This window comes from Rhincodon typus, chromosome 10 (assembly GCF_021869965.1).
Source record: "Rhincodon typus isolate 14 chromosome 10, sRhiTyp1.1, whole genome shotgun sequence".
In the NCBI taxonomy this organism is placed as follows: domain Eukaryota; kingdom Metazoa; phylum Chordata; class Chondrichthyes; order Orectolobiformes; family Rhincodontidae; genus Rhincodon; species Rhincodon typus.
In genome coordinates this window covers 42,171,101-42,192,212 of record NC_063341.1, presented here as the reverse complement: position 1 = coordinate 42,192,212, position 21,112 = coordinate 42,171,101, and the positions used below count along the sequence as shown (strand labels likewise).

The window sequence follows — 21,112 nt, the reverse complement described above, 5'->3', positions numbered from 1 at the left end:
CCTCTAGTCTCTAGAAATCTGTTTCTTTCTTAAATATAGTCAGTAACTAGGCCTCTATCACCTTATACGGTCGAGAATTCCACAGGGTCATCATCCTTTGAGGGAAGAAATTTCTCCTCATCTCAATCCTAAATGGTCTACCCTGTATCCTGAGACTATAACCCTTTGCTCAATACACCCGACCATGGGTAGCATCATCCATGCATCCAGTCTTTCCAGCCCATTTAGACTTTTATAAGTTTCAATGAGATTCCCCTCTTATTATTTCTACTCCAGTAAATACAGACCTGGTTGATCCAATCTCTCCTCATGAGATATTTCTGTCATTTCCAGGAATCAGCCTGGTGAAACTTCGCTGAACTCCCTCTTTGACAAGTATATCTTAGGTAAGGAGACCAAAACTGCACACAATACTCTAGGTGTGGTCTCACCAAGGCCCTGCAAAGCTTCAGCAAGTTATTCTTTCTCGTGTACTCAAATCCCCTTCCAATTAAAGTCAACACACCATTTGCTTTCCTAATTGTTTGATTTCTTTCAGTGACTGATATGCAAGGACATTTTTAATACCCTTTGTACATCAACATTTCCCCAATCTATTACTGTTTAAATTGTACTCTATTATTCGTAGATAACTTCACACTTATCCACATTATACTGCATCTGCCATGAATATGCCCATTCGCTCAACTTGTCTAAAGCTATTTTGAAGCCCATTACTTCCACATCATCACTCACAGTCTCACTTAGTTTTGTGTTGTCAGCAAATTTAGAAATATTACATCTGATTCCCTCATCTTTGATGTATGTTGTGAATAACTAGCAGCCAAGCACAGCTCCCTGTGGTAGCCTACTAGTCTTTGCCTTCCAGTCTGAAAAACACCCATTTTTTCCTACTCTGTTTCCTGTCTGCTAACCAATTTTCAATTCTTGCCTATAATTATCCCCAATCCCATGCACTTTAATTTTGCACACTAATCTCTAATGTGGAACACAATCAAATAGTTTTTGAAAATACAAAAAACACCACATTCATTGGTTCTCCATTATCCATTTTAATCTGAGCACTGCTACTTGTTAAAATCTTGACTATGAGGTCATACAATTTTAAATAGAAAAGTAATTTCCAATGTAATTTCCAGTTGTTTGAACTTTCAATAGATTGCATGTTTAAAAGGGAATCTTCTTTAACAAAATATGTATTTACATAGACAATAAATGTATTTTAAGGAAATACTTTTAGATTGTAAATTTTTGGGTTTTAATCAACTTATTTTTATTTAATTATTTGCAGAGAGTAATTTTTAATATTGTCAACTTCAGCAAAACGAAGAGCCTGTACAGAGATGGAATGACACCAGTTGTGAAATCTACAAGCAGATCAAAATGGTAAAACAACTAATAGCTTGATATAAATTTTTGTGGAATGAAAAGCTAGTGGATTTCCTTTGTTACTGGATCAATTTAAACATGGACCTATAACTGGTACAGCAAAAATATATTTTAATTAAAAATGTCAAAAATGTAGAGCTGTGGCATTGCTACAAAAGGATTGGGAGTAGAAACTGGTTTGTATTGCACCCAAAGTTGCAGTATTAAATGAGAACAAGCATAATATTCAGCATTGGGATGCCTGGCTCAGAATTTGATTGACATTGGCCAACTTCTGAGTTTGTATATACTCTTAATCTTTTTGGATATATTAAGACACACCTCTGGAGACAAGGGTGGAACTTGAACCCAGACCTATTAGCCTGGGATGTGAACATTACCACTGTACCACAAGAGCCCTTAGTGGAACATAACAATGACTTGGATCTATGACTGTGAGATTGCAAATCTCATGCTGTGCTGACTGAGCTCGCACAACATTGAGAACAGGCACTGGGCTTGTTCTATCGAGAATCTTGCCTCTGCAGCAATCAAGAAAAGGCAGGCCTTCTCAAATGTTCCTGTGGAAGCATGAACAAAAATGCTTCCCTGACCCCAATAACTGTGCTTTGTTGACTCCAATTCTTATGCTTCCCTGACTCCAGTTATTGCGCATCTGTAACTCCAGTTGATTGTGACTGTTGTGGTGCAGTAGTAGCATTCCCTAACTCTGAGCCAGGACAACCTGGTTCGAGTCTAACCTGCTCTAGAGGCTTGTAATAACATCTCTGAATAGCTTGATTAGAAAATATCTAAAAGCATACTGCAGATGATGGAGATTTAAATTAAAAAACACAGAAGATTCTACAGAAATATAGCAGGTCTGGCAGCACCTGTGGAGAGAGAAACAGAGTTGTATCCATTTGATTGTGGATTTTATGGTGCGGTGGTAGTGTCCCTACTTTTGAGCCAGGAGGCCCTGGTTCAAGTCCCATCTGCTTCAGATGTGTGTAATAATATCTGTAATCAGGCAGAAACTAACCACTCCAATTGACTTCCTTGCTCTAACACCATCCCCCCCGCCTCCCATCACAATGTACTGGAGTGCCACAGCCAATAAGGCAACTGTTGCTGACTTGATTTTCTTTCCGTACCACCCGAACCAAATTGAGACAGGCCTGAATAGGCACTGAAATTCTGCTTAAATATGTGGATGGGGTCCCTTTGTTAAGGTATGCATGTGCACCCATGAGGAAAGGGACCAAGATGAAAATCTGCTTCTAGTGTCCGTTAAAATTGAGCTCAGTTGAAGCATTTGAAAATAAAAGCTTTATTTCATTAAATATTAGAATAATTTTAATGTAAATTTCAAGTGCAATCTAGCTTTAGAAAAACAGTTAGGCATGAAAACTGAAATTAAACATTGAATTATATATCTTAGTAGTTCCAAAGTCTAGTTCAAATGCAACTTATGTTGCTGATGGAACAAGCTGTTTGAAAAATAGCTGATTTAAGATATTTGAACCCATCCCATAAAAATTGCTAAAATCAATTCTTATATTCAAAAGAGATACTCATTCAAAAGTAATTATTATTCAGAACAGTTGAAATGCATGATATTTTATTAAGTAGTTATGATTTTGAGCTCCATAATATTTAGGAAGATGTCATGGCAAAACTAAGCAAAGTAGGTATCTTGTTCCCTTAGAATCATTGAATCCCCTACAGTGTGGGAGCAGGCCATTTGGCCCATTGAGTCCATAATAACCTTCCGAAGAGCATCCCAACAAGACCCACCCCCTTACCCTGTATCTCCCATGGCTAATCCACCTAGCCTGCACATCCCTGAACACTGTGGACAATTTAACATAGCCAATCTACCTAAGCTACACGTCTTTGGACTGTGGGAGGAAACTAGAGCACCTGAGGAAACCCATGCAGCTAAGGGAAGAATGTGCAACCTCCACTCAGACAGTCGCCTGAGGGTGGAATGAAACCCAGGTCCTGGCAGTGTGAGGCAGCAGCGCTAACCACCCAGCCTACCATACCGTCCTTATCCGAAACAGCCAACAGATACATACACATAACGTCCCCTTTTCAAAACTGTTGTTTCTAGGACCAGACACCACTTTGAAAACTATTAATTGATGTTACTCTGCAGCTATATTCAAAGGTGAGGGGTTATTAATATGCAGCCTGTGGCCCGCCCAGATTATTGCCTCCTGGCCCCGAACTGCATCTCACTTTGCCAATGCTGACTTCCATGGACAGAGTAGGGTGGTTGTTGTCCACGGAGCTTGTCCTGAGAAGTTGGGGAATGCGCCCATCATGAAAGCTCAGAGGAGATGCTGATGGGCTGCAGTCACCAGGTAACTGCTCATCTAGTTTCTCACCAGTACTGGGAGAATGGTGATCTACATTAAAAATGAGGTGAGGTTAAGTAATAATAATGCATTCAAACAGACTCCTCGCTGCTCACCAGCAAGTTTAACACCTAGCTGTTGAAACCTTGAAGGGACAAGCAGACTACTTTTTTTATTTCGTCCTTGTTAAGAGTCCCATTTTTCGAGTCACGAGTGTACTCTCCCAACTTTCTCGCCATTTCCGACATCATTCAGATGCTGGGAAATTTCTGCCTATAGTTTGTTGCATGTCAGCACCTAGTAACAGGTTACATGGAAATGATAGATACTGTTACAGATACATTGAGGCAGACCAAATGTTAGGTCATGCTTCTCAGAAATCCTAAGCTGTTCTACCCTCAAGTCCAAATGACATCATCATAGTTGATGGTGTTTATGCCACTCCTCAGTTTTAACACTTTCAGACCTATACTTAAAACCTTCTCTTTTTTTCTTTTTTAGTATTATTAATATTATACACATATTATTATATTATGTAATTACACTTGCTATTACCCCATCTCCCCTGAGCCTTTGACTTTAGAAATTCAGGTAACCTGCATGTTTCATTATTCTCTCAGAATGGATTCTCTTCAGTCTCCGAAGACTTGTAATTTACTGGGTTAAAGATGGTTGACTTTGATTCTGTTCCTGATGTCCGAGCATTACAGGGGTCTTGCATTGTCAAGTCCCTCACTGGATTCATCTCAGTCAAATAATGGTGGATGGTTAACACCTCGTGGAATAAGGTTCCTACGGTTTCTTTATACGACAATACTTATGATATTTGATCTCTGCTGGTCTGTAACTCCTTGGATTACTGTACCTTCTTAGTTCAGACCCCTGATCCATGCCAGTCCTAAATGTGATAACCATCTTGCATGCTCATGCCTATTGTAGTATGTGCCTAACAAATTGCAGATGCTGTAAGTCTGAAACGAAAATAGAAGTTGCTGGAAAAGCTCAGCAGATCTGGCAGCATCAGTGGAGAGAAATTAGAGAAATTAGAGTTAATGTTTTGGGTTGACTGGCCCTTCCTCGGAACTGAGCAATTTCTGTTCTTGTTATTGTAGTATGTGATTGAAATATTATGGTCAGAGCCTGTACAATTTCCACTTTTGGACAATGAACTGGCTGCAAATTGGCTGAATCACTCATTAGCAAACTTGACTCATTGTAGTATGTGGCCTGTTGAGCATGATGGAAGTAATCCTGATTAAATATTTCTTGATAATTCTGTACAGGTAACTGGGAAGTCAACTTCTTTAGTAGGATTGGGAGCTGAATCTTCACCTTCCTGCCCACCAGCAACTTTGATGGTGTTAGACTACATTACAGTGCAGCGACGTATAAAAGTTAATGTACAAAAGTTGGTATTCTTCAAAAGCAACTTAACTGCTCTAACCACTATCCTTTGACTTCCCCATTCAATGGGTTTCTTGGCAAGCTAGTATCATTCAAATCCAGAACTGGCTGCAAATTGGCTGAATCACTCATTAGCAAACTTGACTCATTGTCCAAAAGTGGAAATTGTACAGGCTCTGACCATAATATTTCAATCCTCCCTGGCTACAGATGTGATGTGGGAGAATTGGAGGACTGACAATGTTGTGCCACTGTTTAAAAAGGGAGGAAGGGATAATCCAAGTAACCATAAGAATCTGAGTAATCAGAAGTGATTAAGGGGAGGCAATGGCCTAGTGGCATTATTGCTGGGCTATTAATCTAGATACCCAGGTAATGTTCTGGGGACACTGGTTCAAATCTCGCCATGGCAGATGGTGGAATTTGCATTCAATAAAATCTAGAATTAAGAATCTAATGATGACCATGAATCCATTGTCAATTGTTGGAAAAACCCATCTGGTTCACTAATGTGATTCAGGGAAGGAAACTACCATCCTTACCAGGTCTGGCCTACATGTGACTCCAGACCCACATTGCTGACTCTTAACTGCCCTTTGGGTAATTAGGGATGGACAATAAATGCTGGCCTAGCCAGCAATGCCCTCATCCCATGAATTAATAAAAAACAGGTCAGTTTATTTAAGGCATTGACATTGACTAATCTTCAAGTAATTGTTTCCAGTCCACTTTTGCTGAATTGCTTCTCATCCCAATAAAATTGCCCTTCCCCCAATATAGAACATTTACTCATGTTTATCTTTATCCTTTTCTACAACTATGTTAAATCTAACTGAATTACTGTCACAGAAGGGCTTTCCATCCATTTGCCCAGCCTCACTCCCTAAAGTATATCTGAAAGTACAACCCTTCCACCTCCTATTTGACATTCATTACCAAAAAAAGTGCTTCTGAATATAATTTGGAATTATGTGGCCCCTGTAAATTTTACACTCAGTATGTCTCAGTTGATATTAGGGTAATTGAAATACCTCATGGCTACTGTCTTATAATTTTGTCTGGAATTTGCCTACATATTTGCTCTTCGAGCTTGCTCTGACCACTTGGAGGTGTTTCACCGTGGTGTGATTGCTTCTTCTGTGATCCTTAGTTCAAACCATGTAGTTTGATTAGATCCCTCTGGCATAACATCCCTTTTCACAGCTGTGATTGTTTCCTTAATTGAAATGCTATCCACTTGTTTTATTAATCCCCCTTTCTATCTCATCTGAAACCCCACAACTATTAGTGTTAGGAAGTCATTCTGCCCCTCTGTAAGCGCTTTAATTAAATCCAAAATCTACTTCAATGGTCCGCCTGACAATCATGGATTTCTGCGTCTTTAATTTATTTTTTGTTTCTCCATTACTTTGGAGAAAAATTAGTGATATTAAATATTTCCATTTAGGTTATAACTGCAAATTTATAGACAATTTAGGGCACAGAAACAAAAAGTTTAGCTCAGTTGGCATATACAGGTATTTGTGCACTATTTGTGCTCTTCAGTGTATCTTTTTATCCCTTATGTACTTTCCCAGCTTCCCCTTAATTATATCTATGCTATTATACATATATAATAACAACTTTCATGTTCTAATTGCTGTGTAGCCAAAGACGTTTATTCTGAATTCTCTTCAGATTTACTGGTAACTTTATCTACTTGTAATTTTCTTCTCTTTATTTGCTCACAGGATGTGGGCAATTCTGACTGGGCCAGCATTTATTGCCCAGCCTTAACTGTCCTTGAGAATGTGATGGTAAATTATCTTCTTGAACCACTGCAGTCCATGTAGTGTAAGTACACCCACAGTGCTCTTAGGAAGAGAGTGGGAGGGTTATGGCCTTGCAACAGTGAAGGAATTGCAATAGTTCACAGCTGGGATGATGTGAACCTTGGAGGGAGCTTGCAGATTCTAATGTTCTCATGAATTCGCTGATCTTGCTCTTCAAAATGACAGAGGTTGCAGTTTTGGAAGGTACTGTCGAAGGAACCATGGTGAGTTGCTACGGGGCATCTTACAGCTGGTACACACTGCTGCCATTGTGGGACATTAGTGAAGAGAATGAATTTTGAAGATGGTAGTCAGTTGGCTAAACAAGCAGGCTGCTTTGTCCTGGATGGTATCAAGCCTCTTGAGTGTTGTTGGAAATACACTTATCTGTCTGTAATAATGGACAAAGTTGAAACCCTCATAACACGTAAGGAGTGCACTTGCAGTGCCAAGCCATACAAGGCTATGGGCCAAGTGCTAGAAAATAAGTTTAGAATAGTTATGTGGTTGTTTTTGAAAAGCGTGGATGTGATTTGCTGAAAATCCTTTTTTTGTGCTGTAGATCTTTATGACTGTATGACTGAGTAGAAAGTCTTCCACTGCACACCTGATGTATGCCTAATAGATGGTCGATAGGTTTTGGGGAGGTAGGAAGTGAGTTACCCTCCCAAAATTCCTACCCTCTAACCTGTTCTTGCAACCTCATTATTTATATAGCTGGTACCATTTAGTTTCTGGTTAATTGTAACTCCAGAATGTCAATAGTTCTGGATACAGTGATGTTAATGTATTGAATGTCAAGGTTTAGATTCTCTCTTGTTAAAGTTAGTCATTGCCCGACATTTGTGTGGCACAGATGTTACTTGCTACTTATCAGCCCAAGGCTGGATGTTGTCCAGGTGTTGCTGCTTATGAGCACAGACTGCTTCGATATCTATGAATTGGAGAATGGTGCTGAATGTTGTGCAATTATTAGTGACCTTTCTCACTTCTAATCTTGTGAAGGAAGCAAGGTCATTAATGTAGTAGTTAAAGATATATTGATTAATGCTAGTTTCAGATTTGTTCATAAGTTGATCTTTTTAATATTTACCATATCAGACTGCCTTATAATTTTAAGTATTTATATTAAGCCACCCTTTTCTAAAGAGAAGTCTTAAGTCTATATAGAATCTTTATTCCGATATGATGCTTACAAAAGCTTCTCTCCTTTGACTTATTTGTAGTTGCTCCTGAACCACTGATACTTTGTACTTTTGTTGCATAGTGAAATGAATACAAAATATTCATTAAAGAAATCTGTTATTTCCTTATTATCCATTATTTTTAGTTCTGCATTTGCCTTTTATGGGCTTACACCCTCCAAAATCACTCTCCTTGAATACTCTGAACGATTATATCCTCCACTTATTCATAACTGACAACTTGAGAAAGGTGAGTAAGGATCTTTGAGAGCAGATTTGTAAGGAATTGCCAATTTTGTTGGGTGAGCTTCTGTGCATTGTGAAGGTGCAAAAGTTTGGAAGGAATCTAATCTTGCAATAAAGACAATAAATCAGTTTAAAGTAGCAAGAAATCCACAGAAGGAAAGTTGAGCAAATTGGACCAATACCCACTGGAGATAAAAAGAACGTGATGTGACTTTTGATGCATGTAAAAACTTGAGGGGATTTGAAAGGTGGATGCTAAAAAGATATTTCTTCTGGCGGGAGTTTATAATTAGGGAACATGGCTTAAAAAACAGGGGTCTACCATTTAACATTGAGATGAGGAGATGCTTATATCTCAAAAGGCACATTATTCTGTGAAAATATATTCCCCAGACAAATGTGGAATATTAAATATATTCAAAGCTGAGTTAGATAAATTTAATCAACAAGGGGATTGAGGGTAACAGGTGGAGTAGACTCCAGAGGCTGAATTGCCCTCTCCTGCTCTTCATTCTTCTGTGTTCTTTGGTTCAACTTATTTCAGTGATATAAAAATAAACAAAGAACTGTGGATGCTGGAAATCTAAACAACAACAGAAATTTCCAGAGAAACTCAGCAGGTTTGACAACGTACGTGCATACAAAGCAGAAGAGGTGGGATATATACTGAAGGCAGGGGTTGGAGGTAGAGCCCAGAGGGAGAGAAACACAAACAGATGGATATCCACCTGGAAACCGATATCCATTTCAAGCCTACCAACTCCCATAGCTACCTAGAATACACCTCCTCCCACCCATCTTCCTGCAAAAATGCCATCCCCTATTCCCAATTCCTTCGCCTCCGCCGCATCTGCTCCCAGGATGAGGCATTCCACTCCCAAACATCTCAGATGTTCTCATTTTTCAAGGACCGCAACTTCCCCTCCTCAGTGGTTGAGAATGCCCTCGACCGTGTCTCCCGCATTTCCCGCAACTCATCCCTCACGCCCCCTCCCCGCAATAACAACCAAAACAGAATCCCCCTCGTCCTCACGTACCACCCCACCAACCTCCGGATCCAATGCATCATCCTCCGACACTTCCGCCATCTGCAATCCGACCCCACCACCAAAGACATCTTGCCCTCCCCACCCTTATCTGCTTTCCGGAGGGACCACTCTCTCCGTGACTGCCTTGTCCTCTCCACACTCCCCTCCAGCCCCACCACACCCAGCACTTTTCCCTGCAACCACAGGAAGTGCTACACCTGCCCCTACACCTCCCCCCTCACCCCCATCCTAGGCCCCAAGAAGACTTTCCACATCAAGCAGATGTTCACCTACACATCTGCTAATGTGGTATACTGTATCCGCTGTTCTAGTTGTGGCCTCCTCTACATCGGGGAAACCAAGCGGAGGCTTGGGGACCGCTTTGTGGAACGCCTACGCTCGGTTCGCAACAAATAACTGCACCTCCCAGTCGCAAACCATTTCAACTCCCCCTCCCACTCCTCAGACGACATGTCCATCCTGGGCCTCCTGCAGTGCCACAACGATACCACCCGAAGGTTGCAGGAACAGCACCTCATATTTCGCTTGGTAACACTGCAGCCCAATGGTATCAATATGGACTTCACAAGCTTCAAAATCTCCCCTCCCCCAACCACATCCCAAAACCAGTCAAGCTTGTCCCCGCCTTCCTAACCTGCCCTTCCTCCCACCTGTCCCCTTCTCCCACCTCAAGCCCCACCCCCATCTCCTACTTACTAGCCTCATCCCACCCCCTTGACCTGTCCGTCCTCCCTGGACTGACCTATCCCCTCCCTAACTCTCCACCTACACTCACCTTTACTGGCTCCACCCCCGCCTTTTTGACCTGTCTGTTTCCTCTCCTTTATCCATCTTCTATCTGCCTCCCCCTCTCTCCCTATTTATTTCAGAATCCCCTTCCCCTCCCACATTTCTGAAGAAGGGTCTAGGCCCGAAACGTCATCTTTCCTGCTCCTCTGATGCTGCTTGGCCTGCTGTGTTCATCCAGCTCTACACCTTGTTATCTCTGGATAATGTTGAGCTAGGGAGAAAGAAAAGCTGCTAAGAAGGTGAAAATGGGTTGCCTATGCTGAAAGCAAACCATATGATGACAGAGCCTGGGGTGTTCAGGTGGGTAAAGGACATGGAGGAGGGAGTTTATGGTTAACATTATTGAACTTGATATTGATTCCTAAGGGCTGCAGAGTCCCCAAGCAAAAAATGAGGTGCTGTTCTTCCAGCTTGCACTGAGCCTTGCCATTGCATTGCACAGACCCAATACAGGGACATTGGCCAGGCAACATGGTGGTGTGTTGATATGGCAGGCAAATAGAAGCTTCATGCAATTTCGTGGACAGAATGTAGGCGTTCCACAAAGTGGCCAGCTAACTACATTGGGGTAGCAAGAAACAGACTTGGCGACAGCTTTGTGGAACACCTACATTCTCTCCACAAACATGACAGGCTCTAACCCTATCACTTACTCCTTTATCCCCTCCTACTCCCTGTCTTTAGCATAGCTACCACCCTTTCCTATCTACAACTATGAATAAGGGTCTCTGGATCCAAAAAGTTAATTCTGCTTTCTTTCCACAGATGCTGCCAAACCTGCTGAGTTTCTCCAGCAATTTCTGATTTTAGTTCAATCTACTTCAATCCCGGCACCAGTTTCGAGATGAGTCTGTAGCTGTCATCCCATGGTGAGTTATGTGGTATGAGGATGTCGACCTTGGGACAGCAGGATTGGATACTAACAGGCAAGGTTCGATACTAACTGCACTTCTGAGTACTTATTTCAGAGAGCTAATCTTGCAAAATCTGCACTATTTAAATGCTGTATATGCAGTGTGTACCAGACTTGACAGAAGATTGACATCCCTGTTCCCTAAGACCTAATTGGCTGTAATTCAAAGTAAAGGATTCTCATAGCTTGAGTGACATCTTAATCTGGAACTCCTTATCAGTAAAAGCGCTTACACAAGTGAAATTTGTGTGTGTGGAAGGTTCAACAATCATGAGTTCTTCAACTCAGTAGTTCATTCAGTACTGTGCCTATAATTCAAACATTTTTCCCCTGCTACTGGTAATTGGGCAACTATAATTTGCCCTCACGTGCTCTTCTCAAACAAATATTTTGGCTATCCAAGTTTTCAAATTTTAGGAGTTGACTATTTAAGGTTGTGAGTTCCTGCCCCATTCAGGGGTTAGTTCATTTGATCTAAATTGTTATTTCAGTGCAGTACTGAAGGATGATGTTATTCTGATAATATACAAGCATCATCTTCTTTCTTAAGTGGATGCAAAATGGGTTGCTAATGGCTATATGTAGGAACACTGAATATAAAAAGTCTGGGGTAATGATAACTGCACAAGATATTGAGAGTCATAGAGTCATATAGCATGAAAACAGAACCTTTCGTCTAACTTATCCATGCCAACCAAATTTTCCAAACTAAACTACTCCCACGTTTGGCCAACATCCATTCAAACTTTTCCTATTTGTGTACCTGTCCAAATGTCTTTTAAACGTTGTATACTCCCCAGTTGCCTGGATGAGTGCAGCTCCAACAACACTAAAGAAGCTTGACACTGTCCAGGATGAAGCAGTCTGCTTGATTGGCACCACATCCAGAAACATTCTACCACCGATGCTCAGTAGCAGCAGTATGTAACTACAGTATCTACAAGATACACTGCAAAAATTCATTAGGGCAACTTTAACAGCACCTTTCAAGCCATGACCACTACAGTCTACAAAGATAAAGGCAATAGATACAAGGGAACACTACCAACTGCAAGTACCTGTCTAAGCCTCACAGCATCCTGGCTTGGAAATATATCATCATTCCTTCAGTGTTGCTGGCTCAACATCATGGAACTGTCTCCATAACGGCATTGTGGGTCTTATCTACACTAAGTGGACTGTAGTGGTTCAAGTGGCAGCTCAACACCACAACCTCAAAATTAATCTCCCTACAGTTGATTAATTTTCTCCAGCTTGTAAAATGTGATGTAAATTTCTCATTGGCAAGCAATTCCCAGGGGTCAGCAATATTTCAAGGAGGCTCCCTCAGAGTGGCACTGATGTCTTCCCCTAATACCTACAATGAGTCCGAAAGTATGTCCCCAAGCCCCTGTAAACAATCTTACTGGACCAATGTACCTTTCACTAAATTTTTCTGTCTCGGTGAATGAATCCTTGCACATTTCCAATAGCAACAGATAGGGGGAAAGACAAATAAGAGATGCTTCTTTCGCATATTCAGAGACTAAACTGAATTTATCCCAAGATAGTTCTGCAGCAGGATCCCAATATATACTAGTGGCATCAGAAGTTATTTGCCCCACAAATGTATAATTGAGTTTTACAATTTGCTTTCATTACTTAAGAATTAGGTCATCTTCCTTCTAAGGAAACTTTCAGAGCAGTGTTAAAAGAAACTGCTGACCCTTGAGGATCAAAAAGTAAACCAGTTCTTCAAAGATAACTTTCTAGATCAAACATTATGTTCCTTTTTATAGGGGGTATTCTTTGTGCAACTGTGGCATGAGAGGCTTTTTCTGTCATAGACTAATTTTTTTTCCCTTATGTCTGGAAGGCAAATTCCTGTTATTACATGTTATTTGGAAAAGGTTTTTTGTCTATCAAAGTTTTTGTTACATAGAATTTGGTCAACTTCTAAGTTTTAGTCAATTTACAATAAAAATAATTGTTATTACAAGGGATGTTCCTCTAATATTTGGCTTGAATTTACTAATCTCGATATTTTAGCTGTTTGCTGGTTTCATCATACCTAAAGATTATCACTGTATGAGAGGTTTACTGTGCACATGTACAAAATCTTGTTTACTTATGTCCTGTCTTACAAAAGTCTTGAAGTGTGCCATCCTTTTCCAGCTATAGAGATCTAATTTGTAACACATAGCCCTGTTAAGCCTGATTATATTGTCTGATTTGTGCCAGCAATTCAAAAAAACAAAGTGTTAGTTCAGCAAGATTTAAAGAGGTTTTCTCAGTAACATTGCTCTCAGTTCTTCAAGGAGAGCTGGAAAATTTGAAAAGCTTCAGTAGTTGTTTATTCAGTTCAAAATACCATGAACTATTGCTTAATTTCACAACATTTCAAGCTATGTCACTTTCTGTTGCAGAGGTTAGATATTTCCACTTATTCATCTAACATATTGCTTTTGTGAGATTAGTATCATGAATCATTTCAAGTTCTCTCTCGGAGGAATCTTTTAATTCGGATTCAAGGTAGTTAATTCTACATTTAACCTAAATGGCATTTTAGCACCTTAGAATTCAAGGGTATAGAACCAGTTCTCACTTACTTCTACTCTCCAGTTCAAGGAAAATCAGCATATAGTTGAATGGGTAGTGCCATCATAGTCCAGTACTGATCAGTACAGTATCATACCTAAACTTCACCTAATTCATTGATGTTTCCACAAGAAATATGTATCCTTTTGCTCCATATCTGAAAGAGGTACATGACAAAACTGTAGTTGCTCTCAGTCACTTAAATGTTCACCCTTGTGTAGAAAATTCACTCTGTGATATTTCGGCAAATGTTTTATATTTGGAAGCATCCAGGAATAGACCATTTAACTTGCATTAGCAGCAGTTGACTTCTAATTTTCTGCCAGAACAAAAAAGAAAATATGGAAGTTTTGAATATAAATGAACTTGCTCCCACGGACAAATTATTCTGGTTTGACAAATTATTCTGTATTAGACTCACATGATATATATATAGCCCTGGAATGTTTTTCTACTGGTCGAGAAATTTTCCCACTGCGTGACAGAAAGGACCTATTTTTTTGTAATCAGTTCAAATTCTATGCAACAACCCAGAATAATTTTGAGGAACTGCTTCATACAGTAATGCTGTCTTCCATGGTATTAAGATGCTTTAATTTTTAACTTTCTCTAGTTTCTCTCCTTAGGTTTATCTTGTCTACAGGAATCAATTCCTGCTGCCTTGATGCTGTAATCGTTAAACACCAACCACCCATGTTTTCTTACTTGTCCCCATGCCAACTGATATTGTAAGTAGGAAATAGTAGGTACTTTCTTTTAGACCTGCCATTATCATTCCCTCCTGAAGAGACCCAACCTTGGCCTCTTCACTGCTGACCACCAAACTTTCTTTGACCCTTCTTTCCTGTCTATGAGCGTCCATAATAATTTTCTAGCGGTTCTATGTTTAAACCTGTCAATCAGCTCTCTGCTGAAGTGCCCCTAATTAAAGTTATAAATTACTGATTGCTGTTACTGTGGTGCACTTTTCTTCTTTACCCTTGTTGACTCACCTGTAGTCTTTGACAAGACTGACAAGAGTGGCAGTCCCCAGATTCTGTTCACAAGTCAATTTGTACTCCAGTCAGAACACAGTGCAGGACAATATAAAGCTGCCATTCATAAGTACAGGTAATGTTTGTGCGTTGGATGTTTAAAATTACACTCCTGTATGGGATCTCATTGTAATTGCAAGTGTTTGTAAGTCAGTTCTCAGTAAATCCGGGATCCTCTGTACCATATTCCTTCAACCCTTTTTACTAATTGTATATGTAAATGCCATTGCCTTCACCTGGTTCTACTCTTACCTATCTAGTCATAACCAGAAAAACTTCTGTAATGGCTTATTCTCCCATTCCTGATCCAAAAATCTAAACATTATCCCTGTATCATCCCGTCTTTCATCCTTCCCCTCCATTTCCTAACTTCGTGCTGATTGTTGGTAACAACAATAAAAGACAAAGAGCAGATTCCAGATGTACAGAAGAGAACTTCTCTCTCAATCAAATCTTACTATGCCAACACCTCCACTGCCTCTGATTTGTCAGTCTGTTTGCCTGACAGATAGTCATGAATTAGCTGTTATTTCCTTCAGTTAAGTATTAAAAATACCAAGACCAATGTCATTAGTATCAACACAAGTTCTGTTCACAGTTCCTCTGTGGCTTAGGCTGAATCAGATTCTTTGCAAATAAAATAAAGAACTACATATGCTGAAGATCAAAAACAAAAACAGATACTTATCTGCTCGCTCCTTCTCCACCCCCAACCCCTGTCATTAGCATGAATACCTAACTGCTATTAGTTTCGAAGAGGGGTCGGTAGAATCAAAATGTTAATTTTGCTTCCTCTCCACAGATGCTGTGAGACTTGCTGAATTTCTCCTATTTCAGTTTTAGTTTCAGTATATGTGCAGCCTCTGTGTGCTATTTGACTCTGGAGTTTATCTGCTACTGAAACTTCTTATTGGTCTTCCATCTTCAACCTACATTAGCTGACGTGCTTCAGTTCTCTGCAATTCATACCTAACTTACACCAAATTCTACTGACTTTTCAAACATGTACTCACTAACTACATTGGCTTTCAGTCTACAAACATTTTGATTTTAAAATTTTTTCCAAGTGTTCAAATCCTTTAACAGCCTCATGCCTCCATGACTTTCAATGTAGCAAATATTCTGTGCTGGCATTGGCAGCCAGGTCTTCAATCACCTGAAACTGAATCTCTGAAAGCCTTTCCATAAACTACACAACTCTTCCACTTCTACTTTAAATTATAACATACCCTTTTAATCAAGCTTGTAGTCACATACTGTATCAACTAATTCTTTAGACTGGAGTCAGTATTGTCCATTTATGGTCCTGTGAAATGTCTTATCATACTATGTTGTTGTAGTTGGTTCTTTTTAAAAAATCTACGCTATCAAGACTTATCAAAGAAGTGGGAAGCATTTTTCATTGTCATACTAACCAAGCAGTTTCATATGACTTCACTTTTATTTTAAATGAAGCCCAGTTTTGTTTGAATTTATGTTGCCACTATTTTGGCCTTTCACAGAAATTTATACTCTGTATTAATTCAGCTGTGTCAAATTTCCTAAAAGCTATCCAAAGATTAAAACTTAGGTTACAAATTCAGATCTTAAACTTATTTCACAAAATTTACAAATACCCTAACTGAAATAAGCAGATGATTTTCAATACATATCATGAAAAAAACTGTCTTACTGCTAGATATTAATTAGAACATTCAGAATCAATGAGTCATAGAGTCATACAGCACAGAAACAGACCTTTCGGTCCAACCACTTTATGCCGACAATAATCCCAAACTAAACTAGTCCCATCTGCCTGTGCTTGCCTTATAACCCTCCAAACATTTCTTATTCATGTACTTATCTAAATGTCTTTTAAACATTGTAATTGTACCCGCATCCACCACTTTCTCTGGAAGTTCTTTCCACACATGAAACACTCCCTTGTAAAAAATCTGACCTTCATGTCTTTTTGAAATCTTTCTCCTTTCACTTTAAAACCATACCTCCTAGTCTTGAAATCCCCCACTTGAGGGAAAAGACACTGCCATTCACCTTATCTATACCCCTCATAATTTTATAAGCCTCTAAAAGTCACCCCACAACCTCCTACGCTCCAGTGAAACAAGTCCCAGCCTATCCAACCTCTCCTTATAACTCAAACCCTCAGGGAGGCGATGGCCTAGTGGTATTATTGCTGGACTGTTAATCCAGAGACCGACATACCGTCCTGGGGACCTGGGTTCGAATCCCGCTATGGCAGATGGTGGAATTTGAATTCAATAAAATATCTGGAATTAAGAATCTAAAGATGACTGTGAATCCATTGTCGATTGTCGGAAAAACACATTTGGTTCACTAATGCCCTTTAGGGAAGGAAATTGCTATCCTTACCAGGTCTGGCCTATATGTGACTCCAGAACCACAGCAATGTGGTTGACTCTCAACTGCCCTCTGGGCAATTAGGGATTGGCAATAAATGCTGCCTAGCCAGTGACGCCCTCATCCCATTAATGAATAATAAAAAAAATTCCTAGCAACATCCTGGTAATGCTCCTCTAAACCCTCTTCAGCTTTATAATATCCCTCCTATAACAGGATGACCAGAACTGGACACAGTATTCCAGAAGAGGCCTCACCAGCATCTTGTATAATGTCAAATAATATCCCAATTCCTATACCCAAAGGTCTGAGCAATGTAGGCAAGCATGCTAAACTCCTTCTTAATCATTCTATCTATATGTGACACAAACTTCAAAGAATAATGAACCTGAACGCTTGGGCCTCTCTGTTCTACAGTGCTACAGAAGGCTCTATTTTTAATCGTACAAGTCCTGTCCTTGTTTGTTTTACCAAAATGCAATACCTTGCATTTATCCAAATTAAACTCCATCTGCCACTGGTTAGCCCATTGACCCAATTGATCAAGATTTCTTTGAAATCTTAAATAACCTCCTTCACTGTCCACTATACCACCAATTTTGGTCTCATCCGCAAACTTACAGTTAGTATTCTATATTCTCGTCTAAATCATTTATATCAATGACAAACAAAAGTGGATCCAGTACCAATCCCCGTGGAACACTGCTGGTCACAGGCTTCCAGTCCGAAAAACAACCCTCTACCATCACTCTGTGTCTCCTGCCGTTAAACCAATTTTGTATCCAGTTGGCAAGCTCACCCTGAATCTCATGTGATCTAACTTTACTAATTAGTCTACCATGCGGAACCTTATCGTGGGCCATCATTAAGGATTAATAATGTCTGTTTATTCACCTGATCAATGGCTGTTTAAACTCACCAAAATTTCTTTTCAAAAGTAGCCTCTCATTTTATTCAGCTGAGGAGAACATTATAGTTTCATTTTGTCCTCTACTTCACAATTCGAAATGTAACAATTTCTCATTTTTTTTGTTTCCTCAACTATTCCAGTGAGCTGCTGGCTGGTCTCCCACGTTCTCCATAAATTTGATTGAGCTCATCAAATCTTTGCTGCTTTAACTTTAAGCAAGTTTTATTTCCATATTACCTGTCTGGTCTCTGACCTAAATTGGCTCTTGTCTATCAATATCTGGATTAGAAAGTTCTCATCTTTGTTTTCAACCCATCCATGGCCTTGCTCCTCCCTACCTCCGTACCCATGTTCAACCCCCTTGGAGACATCTGTGTATTTCTATTTCTGGCCTAAGGTGCATTCTCCTTTGTGGCCATGCCTTCAGTTGCATCGATCCCAAACTCAGGAATTCCCTCCTTACGACTTTCCACCTCTCTCCCTCACTTTCCTCCTATAAGAGACTTCTTGAAACATATTTCTTTGACTAAGCTTTTGGTCATCTGGCCTTACATTTAACCTATCTCATTTGGTGTGAAATTTTGTTTCTTAATACTCCAGTGAAGAAGCTTGGAATAATAATAGGTAGATCAGTAAACAAAAATATATAGCGAACCGTTAAATAGAACATATTCACCACTCTTGCATCCTATGAATAATAGAAAGATATAAGCTGGGATCAGGAAAAGGACATTCAGCCCTTTGTGCCTGCACTGTCATTCAGTATGATCATGGCTGATCCTGGATCTCAACGCCATATTTCTGCTTTCTCCTCATGCCCCTTGATTCCTTTAACATCTGAAAGGTTATTGGTATCTTCCTTGAATATATGCAGTATTGGCCTCTACAGCTTTCTGTAGTAGAGGATTCCACATGTTACTACCGTTTGAGTGAAGAAATATTTCCTCATCTCAATTCTATATGGCCTACCCCATATACTGAAACTGTGACACCTAGTTTGAGATTCCCCAACCAGGGAAAATATCTCCCTGCATCCAGAAACTCACCAGGTCTGGCAGCATCTTTGGAGAGAGAAACAGAGCTAACGTTTCTGAAGAAAAGTCATATCGGCCTCTCTCACCAGAGATGTTGCCAGACCTGCTGAGCATCTCCAGTATTCTCTTTTTATTTCAGATTTTCAGAATCCAAAGTATCAAACTTTTACTCCCTGCATTTAGTCTGTCCAACCCTGTTAGAATTTTATACATTTCAATCAAAAACCCTTTCATCCTTCTAAATTCTGGTGAATAGAGGCCCAGTTGAGCCAATTTCTCCTCATAGGATAATCCTGCCATCCCTGGTACTAGCCTAGTGAACCTCTGCTGCACTCCTTCTATGGCAAGTATATCCTTTTGTAGGTAGGGAGATAAAACTGCATCCAACACTTCAGCTGTGGTCTCACCAAGGCCTTGTATAACTGCAGTAAGGCTGAACTCAGATCTTTTTGCAATGAAGGCCAACACAGCAGTTGCCTTCCTAATTTCTTGTTGTATCTGCCTGTCTACCTTCATTGACTGGTGTACACCTATATCTCTTTTTACATCCCTATTTCCCAATACAACACCATTTAAATAATACTCTGCCATCCTGTTTTTCACTCTGAAGTGTATGACTTATTTAGCCACAGTGTATTGCATCTGCCATATCTTTGCCCACTTAATGTGTCAAAATCATCTTGAAGGTGCTTATGTGCTCCTCGTAACTCATAATTCTGCTCAGTTTTCTGTTGTCAGCAAACTTGGAAATGTTGCATTTGGTTTCCTCATCCAAGGCATTCATGTACATGATGAATAAATGGGGCCCAAACACTGATCCTTGAAGTACCTATTAGTCACAGCCTGTCATCTGGAAAAATATCCATTTATTGACACTCTTTGTTTCTTATCTGTCAACAATTTTCAAGTCATGTCAATATATTACCCCTGTCCCATGTACTTTAATTTTGCCCACTGATCTCTTATGTAGGACCTTATCAAACGCCTACTGAAAATCTAAATATACCAATAAACCCAAAGGAATAGCTTCATGCCAGCTATTCAGTGTCCTTATACCAGGCATCCCTGAAGTGTCTGCCAATATAACTTATTTTGAAGGACCAGATGAGAGAATGTCTTCACATTATGAAACAAAAATCACCACATTGAGGAGGTTCTGAAAATCCTATGTTCAGCATATCTGTTTTCTTATTTGGTAATGAAACCTTTCTGTTACAAAAGTTTTATTATTTTGACATTAATCTGTTCTTTATGGAGAATGCAGAAAGAAGACGGAAAATGTATTACCAATTTGTATAGGACTGTTCTAATTTTTTGAGTGACGTGTTGTCCACACAGTTTCATTCCCCACCATGTCCAGACTCTGAAATTATAATTATGATATACAATCGAGCCGATTGTACTGAAAATATTTAGCCTTCTGTAAAATGTGTCAGTCAATCAATAGGACTAAGGACAAAATCATGTGTTGTGTGGAAAGTACTTTACTATAAAAAAGAAGACACTGCTAAAGTGGCTGATCCACCTTATTGTGTTGTCAGTTTAGGAAAAATGGTGAGAGGTTCTTTATTGAGGTTATCAGCTATCGAAACTTTCTGAATCTCTTGAAGAAAGAAACTTATTTTTTGTACACTGAAAACTGTATACTGTCAAAGTACAGTTCTTGTAAATGGTCATGTCTAATGATCTGCAAAAGTATTTATAGACTGGGTAAGCAGTAATGCACTTGATATTTATAATGGCATTTGCTGATTAATTACAAGAAGAGAATTGCTGCATTGTTCATGACCAATATATGAATGTTATTATACTTTAGACTTGCAATTGTATAAATTGCCAGCTGGAAGTCAACAAGTATGTGCTTGGTCAACCACATAGCTATAATGCACAAAGTTTATCATGGATTTTTTTTAAAGTTCAGCTACTTTTAATGCATTTATAATGAACCATTGTGATATAAAGACCTCAATGACATTGTCCCTCCGTGAAGGCCAAGAGAGGTTCATCCAGGTAAATGATAGTTGAAGAACTAAATATGGGGCCTTGATTTTCATCATGACAGAGAACAT

At 39.6% G+C, this 21,112-nt stretch overlaps 1 protein-coding gene across 1 annotated transcript in view; it reads left to right on the top strand.

Moving 5' to 3' along the window:
- agbl4 (AGBL carboxypeptidase 4) overlaps positions 1–21,112 on the top strand; it is a 690,087-nt gene that overhangs the window by 189,195 nt on the left and 479,780 nt on the right. Inside the window, exon 4 of the mRNA XM_048602285.1 lies at positions 1,292–1,386. Within this exon, the coding sequence (XP_048458242.1) occupies positions 1,292–1,386 (95 nt within the window). The remainder of the gene's footprint in view (positions 1–1,291; positions 1,387–21,112) is intronic.